This window comes from Neophocaena asiaeorientalis, unplaced genomic scaffold (assembly GCF_003031525.2).
Source record: "Neophocaena asiaeorientalis asiaeorientalis breed wild unplaced genomic scaffold, Neophocaena_asiaeorientalis_V1.1 scaffold40, whole genome shotgun sequence".
Taxonomy (NCBI): Eukaryota; Metazoa; Chordata; class Mammalia; order Artiodactyla; family Phocoenidae; genus Neophocaena; species Neophocaena asiaeorientalis.
This window is the reverse complement of record NW_020185335.1, coordinates 2,027,828-2,041,904: the sequence shown is the minus strand read 5'-3', so window position 1 is coordinate 2,041,904 and position 14,077 is coordinate 2,027,828. Positions and strand designations below refer to the sequence as shown.

The 14,077-nt window shown below is 43.1% G+C and overlaps 1 protein-coding gene across 1 annotated transcript in view; it reads right to left on the bottom strand.

Annotated features, from left to right (window-relative positions):
• Nucleotides 1–315: 315 nt before the first annotated feature.
• Nucleotides 316–14,077, bottom strand: part of ZNF23 (zinc finger protein 23) — a 14,030-nt gene continuing 268 nt past the window's right edge. Inside the window, exons 2-5 of the mRNA XM_024735461.1 lie at nucleotides 8,617–8,681; nucleotides 6,277–6,403; nucleotides 5,526–5,639; nucleotides 316–2,592 (exon numbers count right to left, since the gene is read on the bottom strand). Of these exons, the coding sequence (XP_024591229.1) occupies nucleotides 791–2,592; nucleotides 5,526–5,639; nucleotides 6,277–6,403; nucleotides 8,617–8,649 (2,076 nt within the window). The 5' untranslated portion in view covers nucleotides 8,650–8,681 and the 3' untranslated portion in view covers nucleotides 316–790. The remainder of the gene's footprint in view (nucleotides 2,593–5,525; nucleotides 5,640–6,276; nucleotides 6,404–8,616; nucleotides 8,682–14,077) is intronic.

Here is a 14,077-nt window from a genome sequence, read left to right as displayed (position 1 = left end):
TTCCTTTATTAGTCATTTTTATATCTTCTTAAAAGCTGCTTGCCATTTTCATTTATTTTTCTCATAATTTAAGACCTCTTTGTATGATACTTTTATATCACAAGTTTTACAAAGGTATTTCCACTTTTTGTGCTTTATCTTTTAAACTTATTTGGGGTTATTTAAAACAAAAACATAAATATTTCATTTTGAAGTCAGTTTATCAATATTTTCCCTCATGGTTGGTTTCTGGCTTTCATCTGATGCTTAGAAAGCTTTTCTCCATAGCATGAAAATAAAAAGATTTACTCATATTTTTTCCTTAAGGAACTCTTTATTGTTTTTCCTCTTTACAAAAGTGATGCATGCTTGTTGTCAAAAGTAAAAGGGCAATAAATTAATTTAGGTAGGTAGTATCTTTATGAGTTTTTCTATCTAAGAACAAGGTATCACTCTCTCTCCCCCCATTTATTTAACTTTCCTTTTGTGCCCCTCAGCAGAGATTTATAATTTCTCCACATAGGTCCTAGTAAGTTTATATCTAGAAAATCAACTTTTCTTGATGCTGTTGGGAATGAGATATTCTCTTTTCATTATATTTTCTATTGGTTGTTGGTATAAAACAAACCACTTATTTTTGGATGTTAAAACTGGTTGTCATTCTTGATCTAAAATTGAATAAAATGGAAAAGATTTGTTTCCTTGTGAAGACTCTGCTATATCCATTTCTCTCTCAGGGTTTTCCACCAGGGTGAATCTGAGGATACTTGATCTAGTTCAGCATTAACCTTGACAGTTTTCTACATCCTTATTAGGATTTTCCTTCACTATGGACACTCTGATGCTGACTAAGTTGGAAGCTAAACCTGAAGGCTTTCCCACACACATTACACACATAGGGTTTCTTCCAAGTATGGACAGTCTGATGTATGATACAGTCAGAACTATAGCTGAAGCCTTTGCCACACTCCACACATCTGAAGGGTTTCTCCCCAGTGTGGCTTCTCTGATGCCGAATTAAATGGGCATTAACATGGAAGGCTTTTCCACACTCCTTACATTGAAAGGGTTTCTCTCCAGTATGGATTCTCTGATGTACAATATAGTCAGAACTACAGCTAAATGCTTTCTCACATTCCATACATTTGAATGGTTTCTCCCCAGTGTGTATTCTCTGATGCCTAGTTAGTTTGGCATTGATGCTGAAGGCTTTCCCACATTCCTTACACTGATAAGGCTTTTCTCCAGTGTGGATTCGGTGATGATCAAGCAGGTTTCTTTTAGAAGTAAAACATTTCCCACACTCATTACATTCAAAGGGCTTCTCCCCAGTGTGAATCCTCTGGTGCTGCATTAGTTTTGCATTAACGTTGAAGGCCTTTCCACACTCATTACACTCATAGGGCTTCTCCCCGGTGTGGATTCTCAGATGCTGCCGAAGCTGGGAGTTACACCTGAAGGCTTTCCCACATTCTTTACACTCATAGGGTTTCTCACCCGTGTGGATTCTCTGGTGCTGGATTAACTTCCCCTTGACGCCAAAGGCTTTTCCACATTCAGTACACTCATACGGTTTCTCCCCTGTGTGAATTCTTTGATGCTGAATGAGTTTTGCATTATTACTAAAGGCTTTTCCACACTCCTTACACTGATAGGGTCTCTCTCCAGTGTGGATGCTCTGATGCTGCCTAAGCTGGGAGCTGCACCTGAAGCCTTTCCCACACTCATTACATTCATAAGGTTTCTCTCCAGTGTGGATCCTCTGATGTTGAATTAATTTTGCATTCACATTGAAAGCTTTCCCACAGTCATTACACTCGTAAGGTTTCTCTCCAGTGTGGACTCTCTGATGTGTGATATATGCAGAACTGCAGCTAAAGCCATTCCCACACTCCTTGCACTGATAGGGCCTCTCTCCTGTATGGATTCTCTGATGCCTACTCAGACTCCCATTAACGCTGAAGGCTTTCCCACACACCTTACACTGATAGGGCTTCTCCCCACTGTGGATAGTCTGATGTGTGATATAATGGGAACTGTAACTGAAGCTTTTTCCACACTCTACACATTTGAAGGGCTTCTCCCCACTGTGAAGTCTTTGATGCCAAATTAATTTTGCATTAACGCTAAAGGCTTTGCCACACTCCTTACGCTGATTGGGCTTCCCCCCAGTGTAGCTATCTTGATCCTGATTAAGTTGAGAGTTACACCTAAAGCTTTCCACTAATTCTTCACATTTGAAAGGTCTTTCCCCAGAATTTATTATTTCATGTTGAATAAGTTTTGTGTCAAAGCTGAAGGCTTTCTCCAATCCTGTACACTCAGGGGACTGCTCTCCAGTGGAGATGGTATGACACTGATTCAAGTTTGGACTTTGCCTAAAGAAACACTCCTCCATGGGGCTTATATTGTCTTTCACTGTCCCATCAATGACACTCCTGTTTTCTTTCTCCATACTTCCTACTGAGTGGACTTCCTGCTGTTTCTCTAGAATATAAGTTTCTGAAAAGTCTGTTTCCTGGGAAGAGTTCCTTTGAAGTTCAAATGATGTATTATGTTTTTCTTCATACATTTCCTCTGTCAAATTATTGTCAGTCTGGATATCAATATTTACTATAAAAAACAGAAAACATAAAATATCATGTAAGAACCATGTTAGAAAAAAAAAGAACTGTGATAGAAAGAAAAAAGGATCAGGGTAATCAAGGGGGGGGGTGCTCTTTAAAATCACCAGACTAGGTCAAAGAATCTAAGGTTCATCCATAAGGTGGAATAACATGCAGCTGTTATAAAATGAAATAAATCTATATGTACTGTCATGAAAAGATGTCAAAGACACACTGTTAAGTAGAAAAACAAGTTGAGAAATGGTATGTAGAGTATCTTCCATTTGTGCAAAGGAGAGTAAAAAGGGCTGACATAAACACATATATTTGAAAATGCCTAGAAAACTACTGCAAGAATACACAAGAAACTGAGCAAACTGGCACAGGAAGTTTGGGAGACTTCCCCACTGCTCCCACTTTATGCACTTTTTATACTGTTTTGAGCATGTACCAATATTACAAATTTTAAAGTAATGATTGTAAAAGATCACCAGTCTCTAAACCAATAACCAGTAACAAGAAGGTTAAAAGTGACGCAGTGGAACAAAATTCTAGGTCTTATCTGCCAGATCAGCATTCTTTCCATCACACCATACTTTACTACACTCTTCAGTTTCTATTAATAAAAATGGAAACTGCTTAAGAAGGAGAAGGCACAGAATCCAACAACATGTGGCAACAAGGGATGGCAGGTATTAGCACTAGGAAGCAAATGGGAACAAATCTTGTTTATTTTCTTAGAACTTAAACTCTAGGCTTTCCAAAACTTCTCCTTTAACTTCTTTTTTCTCTACTTCAGAAAGGCTCTGTTCAGGCCCATTTGATCCCTTTGATCCCATCTCTTCCCACCCCTCCAGAACACTGCAGCATTCTCCTTGCCTTTCCTTCTACCTCTTCCCTCAATCCTAAAATTGGTCACTCCCTAAAATTCTTTCTATAATCTTATTAGTCTTTCTATAATCCCATAGTCCTAGTAGAACCAATGATCTCTACATTTATTCTCAAATTTCTCAAAATTGGCCCCAAAATGCTTCCTTTATTTTTTCATCTCTCATCTCTCCTCAGCCACATGTAATATGCCCCCTACCCCAGTATTTCATTATAATTGTCCTCAACAGACCCAAATGACCTGGACTTCCCTAGCAACCATTTTCAAAATAATATTGGTCTTTTCCTGATTATAGAAATAATATTCATCTGTAGTATCAGAAACTTACAAAGAAAAAAATTCAAATTACCTGGAAAATTTTTTTTAAAAATCAACTCTGCTGACATGCGTCTTGTGCCCTGTGATTTCCCCTTCTTCCTGCCTAGAACCCATATGATTCCTGACCCCAATTAACCTACATATACTGACTAGATGAATGTTTCTATCCTCACCTGACATCATGATGGGTTGTTCAAAGACTTCAGGACTGTCTGTTGCCTACAGAATGAAATCCAGACTTCTTTGACTAAGAATCTCCACAATATCACTTTCATCCCCCTCTATATGTCAAGCACTTTAAGCTCTCCATTTCCAAAACATGTCTTCCTTGGTCAGTGAACATCTGGTTGAATGATTACAAGGAACAAAAAGCCACTGAAACCATCTTTTAAAAAAAGAGGATTCATCAAAAGCATGCAAGAGTATCTTATGGACCCCAAAGGCAGGAAGTAAAGCCGGGCCTCATGGGAGATGGGAAATCACCTGGCAGCTACTCTGTGTGAGCCAATGAGAACCTCACTATTTCAAGAGTGGTCTGGGAACCAGAAGCACTGGCATTACCTGGGAACTTAACAGAAATGCAGAATCTTGGCCCTGCCCCAAACTAACTGAATGACAATCTGCACATCTGCAAGATGCCCAGGTGATGCATTTGTTCATATTTTGAGAAGCACCAAATTGACAGCATTACTTCCTCCCACCTTATTTCCTAGAGCTTATTATATATAGATTTCTCCCCACCCAAATAATAATAATAATAGTAATAATAATAATAAAAACAGAATTTAACTGAGCACACACTATAAGCTAGGCACTTGGTACATGTTATCTCATTTTATCATCAAACCTAGTACCATTACCTCATTTTGTAATTATTACTCCATTTTCAAGGGTGAGAACACTAACTCTTAGAGAATGCAGATAACTGACCTGCTCAAAGTCACACAACTAAGAAGTAGCACAGTTGGGATTGGAACTCAGAAAGTCTACTCCAAAGTCTAAGTAAAAAAACTTTTAATTCTGTACACTTCACATTAAGTGGACAGTGCTTAGAAAGTAGCAAGGACCCAAAGAAAGTACTGAATCCATTCATTTTGTCTGAGAAAGGTAGCATTCCAAAATTAGGATTGAAAATAATTACAATAAAGCATTTGAAAAAAAGATCTCTTCTTGGAATTAGAAAGAAATAGCAAACTATGAAAATAGTCAGAAAGGTCTCAACTGTTGCTATCTCTAGAAATCATCAAAAATTATTTAAATGGGGCTTCCCTGGTGGCGCAGTGGTTAAGAATCCACCTGCCATAGTAGGGGATACAGGTTCGAGCCCTGGTCCGGGAGGATCCCACATGCCGAGGAGCAACTAGGCCCGTGTGCCACAGCTACTGAGCCTGAGCTCTGGAGCCTGCAAGCCACAACTACTAACCCCATGTGCCAAAATTACTGAAGCCCGTGTGCCTAGAGCCTGTGCTCCACAACAAGAGAAGCCACCTTAGTGAGAGGCCTGTGCACCGCAGCCAAGAGTGGCCTCCACTCTCTGCGACTAAAAAAAAGAAAGCCTGCGTGCAGCAACGAGGGCCCAACGCAGCCAAAAGTTAATTAATTAATTTTTAAAAATTTAAATGTTACTCTGTACGGTTAGCCAATAAATGTGGCACTTTTATATGTTGCTAAAGCTGACTTTCTTCCTAAAGGATTACTTTTTCCAGCATAATGGGCAATGTGTGCCTCCTTACCAGTCCAGAGGCCCTGGTGGCCTGTGCCTGTTCCAGAGGTCAGTGGAGATGGGCCCTCCAGCTCACCTCCTCCCTCCAGCTGTGAGATCACAGTAGGTTTGAGAAGGGGAAATCCTGTTTTGGGGAAAGGAAATAGGAAAGATAGGTGAATAATCTCCCACAGCTGATTTCCTAAACCTCTTCTCAGATTGTGTCAGCAATGGGGAGGGAAGGAAAGAGCCCCAGAGGGTCCCGTGCCTAAGAACTATGGGAAAGTGGCGGGGGGGTGGGAGGAAGAAGCTTGAGAAGATGCGGGAGGAGTTGGGGAGGGCCCAGACTGTGAGACCTCATGCAGGGCAAAGAGGGAGATTCTGCCTAAAGGGATAGGTACCATTTTTTGACCAGGGCCTAAAATATTACAAGTACACCGAGATCCTTGGAAACACTCAAGATATCCAGGTAGGGTGAGGGGGAACCTGAAGGTAATGCTGTAGAACAGGAAGTTACTTTTTTTCCACGCTGTGTCCAAAACACAGCCTCTATCGGGTGGATCAAGAGTGCACAACAGTCCCAGTAAAGTCCTATATTGGCCCAAAAAGGGCTTGGGGTTCACCCCTCCCAGCAACCCCGGGTCTAGGGGATTAGGAATCAGCCCCTGAGGTTCCCACTCGGTGAAGGATTACCAGAGGCCCCACCTGCAACCAGTAAGGGGAAAGGAAGCCAGGAAACCCTAATCAGCAGAGTCTGAGTCCCCGGGGGAGAAAGGCCTTACCCAGGGAGGCCACATTCCCATAATTCTCCAGCATCACATCCCTGTACAGAGCCCTCTGTGCAGGGGACAGGCCATCCCACTCCGTCTGGGTGAAGTACACAGCCACGTCCTCAAAGGTCACCGACTTCTGAAACAACAGGTTCCTGCTGCCCTAGGGGCCAATTCCATGGCTCATGCCCTAGGTGAGGGGCAGAGGGCAGTATGAGGGCTTGAGGAGGGGCTTGTGAAGAGCACAAAATTAATAACAGGGGGAAAGATTTGAGAAAAACACTTGGAAGGGAAAGCATGGAATATCAGACCTGGCTCACAGCAGAGAAACCTCATGCCATATTTCACACTTACAAAGGATGACATAAGTTGAGATGAAAGAAAAACACCTCCCATGACCAAGTTCCCCTAACACAACTGCTTTATTTCAGTCAGGCCGTGCCCTCACTGGGGGAAGTAGCTCTGGACCCACCCACAGGCTTTCTCACTTCCTCGCCCTCGCCCTCACCCTCAAACCTCAAGCCACGCCCAAAGAACAGCCATGGCTTCCATCTCACCCAGCCCCACCTGATTTCTGTCATAGACCCCCCTACAAAAGGCTGCATAGCCTCCGCTCCAGCGCCTTCAGCAGAGGAAGCTCAGTGCTGCCTAGATCGGCTGGGCACCGTGGAGGTGGAGGGAGGGGTGAGAGCAGGCAGCCCATCCTGCTTGCAAATGGCTCTCGCCAAAAACCCATTTTCTGTTACCCTCTCCCAGTCAAGCCTCATCCTGTCCAACTTCACCCAAGACTTCACTGTCTCTCCAAGGAGGTTTGGGAAAGAAGGGAGGTCAGCCATCTTTTCAGCTGCTCCTCTGCATCACTGGGCACTCGGCGCCCAGCACAGGCTCCACCATCAGGGCTGATGGCCGAGCGCTCCCAGGGCCACGCCCTCCCCTCCGGGCAGCTGCCTCTTCTGGCTGCCCTCGCTCTACCCACCTCGGCCTTCTGTAACAACCTTGGGGACACACTGGCGGCGATTTGCCTCTCAGCTGCTCTCTGCCAGGACCTGTCTTGCTTGATTCTACGGGCCTCCACCCATCAACAATTCTAGTCCAACTTGTGGGCACTTCATTGTGTGACTCGGATAAGACAAGGAATTCTTGGTACAAAATGAAATGCCTTCGCTGTCGCCCACCATCCCCTTTTAGCCCACGACTGGTGCCTCCTCCTTAATTCAAACCTCAGCTGGGGTCACGCATCACCATCCGCGCAGGAAAGAAACCTGGGGATTCGTTCCTGACTCCTCCCTCCCCCTTACCCCACCCCAATCTTTTGACTCTCCCTCCTAGAGAGTTTTATGTTAAGCATTACTTGAATTGGGTCTCCCTCTTTAGCAACTACTTGCCTTAATGAAGCCTATGTCACCTAGACCAATAGGACTCTTTCTGAAGTGGTCACCTTGCTTTTAAACCCCCCCTCAAAATTATTCCCCACACAGGCATCAGAAACCTGACCACGTTAACTTCACTGGCTCCATACGTGTCATAGGACTGAACAGTTGAGTCACACAATGACAAGTCACTTCACTCCCCTTTGCCTTTGTTTCTTTTGTGGTAGAATGAACGCAGCACAGCGCCTATCTCCCAGGGCGGCTGTCAGGACTGAGTGATCCATGTAAAGTGCTTAGTATGGTGCCTGCGGCATAGTAAGCCTCAAATGGTGTAACTAGAGTTACTGGGACTATGATTATTCCCAAACTGTAGCCCATGGAGGTCCATGGATGAGCATCAGTGGGGTCCATGAAATCCCTGAAATCGTATGGAAATTTTCGTTTGCATGTTATTCTGGGGAGAGGATCCAGAGACCTAAAGCTTGGCCACTGCACCCCAAGCCCTGAAAGCCTCTCCAGGACACAATGAGACACAGGACTTTCTGTCTTTTTTCCCTCCCTTGATCCCACTCTCCTTATGTCCCCTTCCCCTGGAATTAGAGGCACAGCCATTCTTTATGTGGATCTGGTCCTGCTATTCCTCTTTATCTATACCCCCCTCCCTGGAATCCTAGTCCCCTGCTATCTTCTTCCATTCATGGGCAGCTTCCATGTCTCTCATTCACCAAAGCCCTCTGCTGGGAGAGCAAAGCAAACTGGTGTGCAGAAGACTATATTTCTGCCTTCCAGACACTTCTGTCTTGCCTGTCCTGGTCTCTGGCCCCTATCCCTCCATATCATCGCTCTTCCCACAAGCTCCAGTCTGGCAGGCAGAAGCATGGAGGGCCCCTCCAGCTTTCATAGAAAGGCTCACCAGATTCCCTTCTCAGTTTTCTTCAATGTGAAACTGCTCAGAGGAAGAGCTGAAGGACCCACAGCTCACCTGGGGCCAGGCTGTCAGAAGCATGGCTGCCATCACCTGGTCTCCCTCTCAGAGAAGGACTGGAGCTGAGGGAAAACAGGGGGACAGGTGTGAGACAAGCCACCCCCACCACGAACAATACAGCCCCTCACAGAAGATCTGAGATGCAGGCAGCCAGCATCCAGACAGAAGTGCAAGCAGGAGCTGCCATGGGAAGAAAGGAGTGATCTGTTCACTGGCTCTGTGCCCAGGGCTCCTCCTGGCCATGACACTGACACTCACTGCCACGGACCCTAGGATTTTTACAATTCTGGACACATATCATACACACACACACGAGTGTGCATAAAATGCAGAGTCTAAAGAATAATAAAACAAAGACTCGTGTAGCAACACGATGCTCTAAACGAGCATCCCTCTCTATTATACTGCAAGAGAAGCCAGCTGGACGGGCTGCAGCCCCAGCACATAGGCCTGAGTCAGGCCCCAGGGAGGCACCTCCTGGAGAAAGGGACAGCAGCTCCCTCCCATAATGCCCGTTCCCTCACACAGCTGACTGCCCTCAAGAGTCCTGATACCTCTGTAGAGATCTTGGGAGGTTAGGCTCCTGCCCAGCCCAGGCTTACTGTGAGGAAGCTAGGCCACAAGTGAGGTACCGGATGGCTCCTCATACCTTCCAGCCTTCTGATGGCAAAGAAGCCAAGGGCTCAGCTGCCTGAGAGAGGGGGTCACTATAGCATCCCGTCCCTGGCCCCATGACCCAGCACTCCTTGTTCATTGTATTCAAGACCACATGGACCGGTTATTTTCTGATTTTTAGTGCTCCCAAAGTCAGTCTTGAAATTTTATATTTTCCTAAAATATTGTCTATATCTTCCAGAATTTAAACTTGAGTGTAGAATTATGGGAAACAGTGGCTCATGCTTTTTTTTCATTTCCTCCATACCTTGAGGTATACCTTGCTTTTCCTACTTCTTCTTTGAATATATATGCTCTCTAGACCTTTTAGCCTTAGTTAATGTTATGGACTGAATGTGTCCCCCCAAAATTCGTATGTTGGAGCCCTAATTTCCAATGTGACTGTATTTGGAGACAGGACCCATGAGGAGGTAATAAGGTTAAACAAGGTAATAATCTGATAGGGCGGGTACCCTAGTAAGAAGAGGAAGAGTCTTCCAGAGCTGTCTCTGCTGTGAGGACACAGTGAAGGCAGCCACCTGCAGCCTCGCCAAGAACCACATCGTCTGGTACCTTGATCTTGGACTTCCAGCCTCCAGAACTGTGAGAAATAAATTTCTGTTGTTTAAGCCAGACAGTGTATGATATTTTGTTATGGCAGCCCAAGCAGACTAATAACATTAGGCTGAACCATGGTTTATCTAGTTTAATGTTTTATTTTCAAAAAACTAGCTTTTCTATTTAGAACACCACTCCCTTTTCTACCTGTTTGTTTGGTTTTATAAAATTAATTAACTTATTTATTTAGTTTTGGCTGCGCTGGGTCTTCGTTGTTGCGCTCAAGCTTTCTCTAGTTGCGGTAAGCAGGGGCTACTTTTCGTTGTGGTGCCTGGGCTTCTCCTTGTGGTGGCTTCTCTTGTTGTGGAGCACAGGCCGTAGGCACACGGGTTTCAGTAGTTGTGGCACACAGGCTCAGTAGCTGTGGCTCACAGGCTCTAGAGCACAGGCTCAGTAGTTGTGGCGCACAGGCTTAGTTGCTCCGCGGCATGTGGGATCTTCTCAGACCAGGGCTCGAATCCATGTCCCCTGCACTGGCAGGCGGATTCTTAACCACTGTGCCACCAGGGAAGCCCCCTCTACTTGTTTTAAATTAAACTCTGCTTTTTAAAATTTGTTTTTTAGCTCTGTAAGAGACACCTTATGTACCTCACCAAATCCTCTTGTCCACTCTTAGTCCACTTCCAGAGGCTTTGACCAGCTCTGCACAAGTACAACCTACAAATGCCTCCTCAAGGGTCTACACCACACATGCCTGGCTCCTGCCCTAGGGCTTCTCTGTCCTGTGTGGGACATCTGCGGACACCTGCTGGGTCCTGAAGGATAGGGGAGTTAATGCCTGTGATGCTACCACTGACCAACATGAGACAGAGGTCAGTGGATAAACGTTTCCAGCTTTAGTCCCCCATGTGGGCAGCCATGAGATTCCAAGGCTCCTCAAATATCCTGCAAGTCAGAGCACCAGTCGCCTGTGGAGGGGCCAGCCTGACAGCACATCCTTGTATTGGCTGTCCCTCCTTCTCCATTGCACTCTCCTTGTCTTTCACTTTGCCCCTGGGACTACATTCCCAAATAAACTGGCCGCACACAAATCTCTGTCCTATGTTCTGCTTTCGGGGGAAGCTAGACTACAAAAAGCTTTTTTCTACCTTCTTGAGGCTACATGATTCATTCATTTTCATTCTTGCTGTGTAGCAATCTAAACCTATAAATGTTCCTCTGAATACATTATTCCCTACATTCCAGAGGCTTTTCATATTTCATGTTTTAATTACTATTTTATAACTCGTCAGCAACTGTGTTTTGTCTCTGGACAAAGAACTGTTCAGGATAATTTGTTGTTGTTCATTTATTCTCTGGCTTTATTGCATGGTGTTTAAGTAACCTGATCTATTTACTTCTGCTTTACAGATTTTTAAAGGTTTTCTTTTGTGGCTGCAGTGTCCATTTTAAAAATATTCCATGGATGCTTAAAAAGAAAACTTATTCCAACATGGATGGACCTAGAGATTATCATACTAAGTGACGTAAGTCAGAAAGAGAAAGACAAATACCATATTATATCACTTATATGTGGAATCTAAAATATGACACAAATGAATTTATCTGTGAAAGAGAAACACAGACATAGAAAACAGATTTGTGGTTGCCAAGGGGGAGGGCGGTGGAGGAGGGATGGACTGGGAGTTTGGGACTAGGAGATGCAAACTATTATATGTAGAATGGATAAACAACAAGGTCCTACTTTATAGCACAGGGACCTATATTCAATATCCTGTGATAAACCATAATGGAAAAGAATATGAAAAAGAATGTGTGTATATATATGTGCATATACCTATATAAATGAATTACTTTTATGTACAGTAGAAATTAACACAACATTGTAAATCAACTATACTCCAATAAAATAAATTTAAAAAAAGAAAACTTATCCTGTGATGGAAGAACATATAATCTCTCTGAATCTAATAAATCAACTCTACCAATTTTATTATATAGATTTTTCTCCATAACCCATGATTACTTTTACCTAATTGTTTAGAGAGCCAGTAAAGAGTGAACTCTCACAAAACACTGAGCCCTTATGTATCATGGGAAAAGCCTTTCAAATCTTTAAGAAATGAATAATTCTAACACTATTTAAACTGTAGCAGAGAACAGCAAAGTAAGTTTCCCAGACCTTTTTATGATGCCAGCAAAATATGGATACAAAAACCATAAACAAGTCTCATTTATGAATACTGATGCAAAAATCCTAAATATTGAGGACTAGACTCCAGTAGTTCCTTAATGTGACGTATCATGACTAAGGGGGATCATCCTATGAATGCAAGTAAAGTTCAATATTAGCACAGATTGTACTTTCCACATTAATAAATCAAAGAAAAACATACTCTCCATCTCAGTGGATGTCAAAAGTGTAGGATAAATTCAATATTCATGCCTAAATTTTAAAACTTATACCCTAGGGAAACTCTCATATGTAGGTGATATACATACAAAATTATTATCAGCAGTATTTTAATAGCAAAAAATTGGAAACAACTCACATGTCCACTGAGAATACATAAATAAGCTGTCATACCATTTTTACAATGGAACATTACCCAGTAGCAAAAATGAACGACTCACAGCTACACACAAAATATGGATGAATTTAGGAACATTAATATTGAGTTATGCAAGTCCCAGAAGACTACAGACACCATGATGCCATCTTCATAAAGCTCAAAAACAAAATTAATCACATTATTTACAGACACATGTATATATGATAAAATTATTTTTAAAAATATGATTAACACAAATATGATATGTGTTATCAAAAATCAAAAATATGATTAACACAAAATTCAAGAGAGCTGTTACCTCTAGGGGTGAGAATGTGGGAACTGGGTTGGGGAGGAGCACACAGATGCAGCCGTATGGGCAGTGCTCTTCTTAATGGTGTGGTGTGTTTAATGCGTACTCACATCACCACTATGCTCCATAAATGCCATGCTAGATGCATAACATTTAAAATATACATACTTATCTCTACGATATGAAATGATTTTCAGTGTGCAAAAGGTAGTGTGCTATCTTCTGTGTAAGAAAAAAAGGGAGTATAAGAAAATACATGTGTATCTGGTGATTTGTGCAAAAAGAAACAGAAGGAAAAACAAGAAACTAAGGAGAATAGGGGCCTCAGGTGTGGATGGGAAGTAGGTGAAAGGAACCTGGGAACTGAAACAGGATGGAAGGAAACAGTGCAGAAGGGATGAGAAGGAAATGATACTTCCCTGTGCCTTTTTGTTCTGACTTTCATAACCACAGTAATGTTTCACAAATCTATACCTATATTTATCTATCTATCTATCTATACATATGTATAGATAGATAGACAGAATGGGATGGGGGGGTGACGACGTCCAAAAAATACAAACAACAGTAAATAAGCCTAACTATACCACAGCATAACCACAGTGAAGTGATGGGAAAGAAAAGAACTAAGTAACTCTGCAAAACAGTATTTTAACTAAATTCTCTAAGGCTAAAAAGACCTGTAGCCAAAGACTTCTTGAGGTTGCATGATTTTTAAAATCTATTTTCATTCTTTCCTATTTGGCAATTAAAACCTATAAGGCCACAAAATTTCCTCTGAATACACTACTAGCCACACGTCATGTTTTCGTTACTGCTTTATAGTATTTTTTTTTGTAAACTTGCTTTCATGAGGGTATGAATGAGTCATTCTGGAACTTTTTGTGTATTCTAGGACTAAGTAAATCAGTATATTCTACATTGTAGAAATCATTCCCAGGTCATTGTCATCCCACCGCCCAAGAGAAACTGGGCCGGGTTACCTTTTGGAACTGACACGGCTCCTGCAGACAGTGCCCTCAAAAGTCGGGCTTCTTCTATAGCCTGGAGGGGCTCTGCTTTTTCTGCTCCCCCACTGGCCTCGATTCACACCCTGAGTTAGGAGGGCGGGGCGCATACAGTCCATACTTGAAATGCATAAAACGTGCAGGTAAAAGCCCCTGCACGACCTCAGCATGTCAAAAGACTCATATCACCTCAGACCGCTTCACGCCTGCAAATATTCTACCCCCCGGCTGCTCCAACACAAGTTCCCAAAAGGCGAGTAGCATCTTCCCAAAAGGGCTAAATGCTCGCGGCTTCGTGGCTGTGGCAGTAACCCGGGCTTCGCCTTCCACGAGACAGAACGTCATCGGCCACCAAGACCAAAGCGGGAGTCGAG